This window comes from Argiope bruennichi, chromosome 3 (assembly GCF_947563725.1).
Source record: "Argiope bruennichi chromosome 3, qqArgBrue1.1, whole genome shotgun sequence".
NCBI lineage: Eukaryota > Metazoa > Arthropoda > Arachnida > Araneae > Araneidae > Argiope > Argiope bruennichi.
In genome coordinates, this window is record NC_079153.1 from 13014037 (window position 1) to 13015701 (window position 1665).

The following is a 1665-nucleotide window of genomic DNA, read 5'->3' on the forward strand; positions in this document are numbered from 1 at the left end:
ATATATAACGCGCTCAACAACTTTTAATTTGATATTGCCTCAACCATCGTTGTTGTTCTTTCTAGTGGCACTTGTCGTAGACAAGCCCACTGACTTTAGAAGTCAGGGCCCCTCAGGGGCTCACCTACTATAGGTGAGTACTGGTGTCCCAATCCCAGGTACCCAGGGATCTATACTCCCTTTCAGTTCGCTCTCCCCTACGCCTTCTGCTTTCTGCTGTGTCTTTCTTTCCCTCGACGGCAAGCGAGGGAGCTCTCCATAAGAAGCTGTCGCCGCTCTGTTTGCTTCTTGCTTCTCATGGACAGCCAAAACCCCACGTGTTGGCCGTGCGTGGCAACCTACTAGAAAGATGGGTGGTGCACTGTGGTCCCCTATGCATCAATCGGCTGGTAGCTGGTCACCTGAGTGGCTAGTCTGCTAGGGATCAAGCGAAGGGGTTACTCCTTGGGCTTGGCGTTAAGGGTGGTGACTGTCCCCGGGGGTAACTCCGAGCGTATAGATTCCGGCTAGCACCAAGGTAAGCGCCGAGGCTGGGAATGGCCAGAGCCGGTGGCTGCCTTCCCTTGTTGGGCTCCGTGGTGGGCGGTGCAGTCGAACCTGGAACTTCTATCAATGTCATATGGGCAAATCCAAGCGTCCTCCCTTCAGTGGGCAACACAATGCTTCAACTTCTATACAAAATTTTCCAACGTTCTTTCTAATTCAAAGAAAATCGGAAAACAAAGAATCGTTTCATGGTGTGTCACCTTTTTTGGTGGAAAAAGCAATATCTGGAAGTATTCTCGAGGTAAAATCTATAAAGAAACTTCGATCTGGTGACCTGCTGGTCGAAGTTAATTCTCCCAAACAAGCGAAACAAATTGTAAATCTGAAAACTTTTTCAACGATTCCCGTCTTAGTTAGTCCCACTCCATCATTAAATTCACCAAAAGGTGTTATATCTTGTGGTGAATTATTCAATGTACCAATAAAGGAAATTACTCAAAAGCTAAAAAGTCAGGGAGTGACGCATGTGCGACGTATAACAATACGAAGAGATGGCCAGCTCCTGAATACTAAGCATCTGGTATTAACTTTCAATTCCTCTACTATACCAGAGTATATTAAGGCTGGATATTTGCGCTTATCTGTTAGAGCATATGTGCCAAATCCTTTAAGGTGCTTCCAATGCCAGCGCTTCGGGCATTCAAAATCATCTTGCCGCGGAACAATGACATGGGCCCGCTGTGCAGAAGTCAATCACGACAGATCTAACTGCACTGGTAAGGAGAAATGTGTCAACTGCAAGGGTGACCACACATCTTTCTCCCGAAATTGTCCTGCCTGGAAACAGGAAAAAGAAATAATATCAACAAAAATAAAAAACAATATTTCTTATCAGGAAGCCCGCAAGCTCATTAAGTCAAAAATGCCTAATCCTGGAAATACCTATGCTTCTGTTGTAAAAAAGATATCTGCTACTATATCTACTCAATGGGATTTAGCCGACATCACAGCCTGTAACAGCTCAAAATCTTCTGAATCCGTTGCAATAGTATCTAATCAAGGTAACTTGCCAAATCTACCGTCACCACCTGTTTTATCTGTTTCTGAAGATACTTCTGTTTTACAGGACCTAAATGATTTTCAACTTGTGACTAACGTTAAAAAGTTTGAAAAGACCTC

At 44.5% G+C, this 1665-nt stretch overlaps 1 protein-coding gene across 1 annotated transcript; it reads left to right on the forward strand.

Moving 5' to 3' along the window:
- Positions 1-619: 619 nt before the first annotated feature.
- LOC129962551 (uncharacterized) lies at positions 620-1401 on the forward strand. The gene is made up of 2 exons (XM_056076311.1): positions 620-1262; positions 1382-1401. The coding sequence occupies exons 1-2, from the start codon at positions 620-622 to the stop codon at positions 1399-1401; spliced, it is 663 nt and encodes a 220-aa protein (XP_055932286.1).
- The last annotated feature ends 264 nt before the right edge of the window (positions 1402-1665 follow it).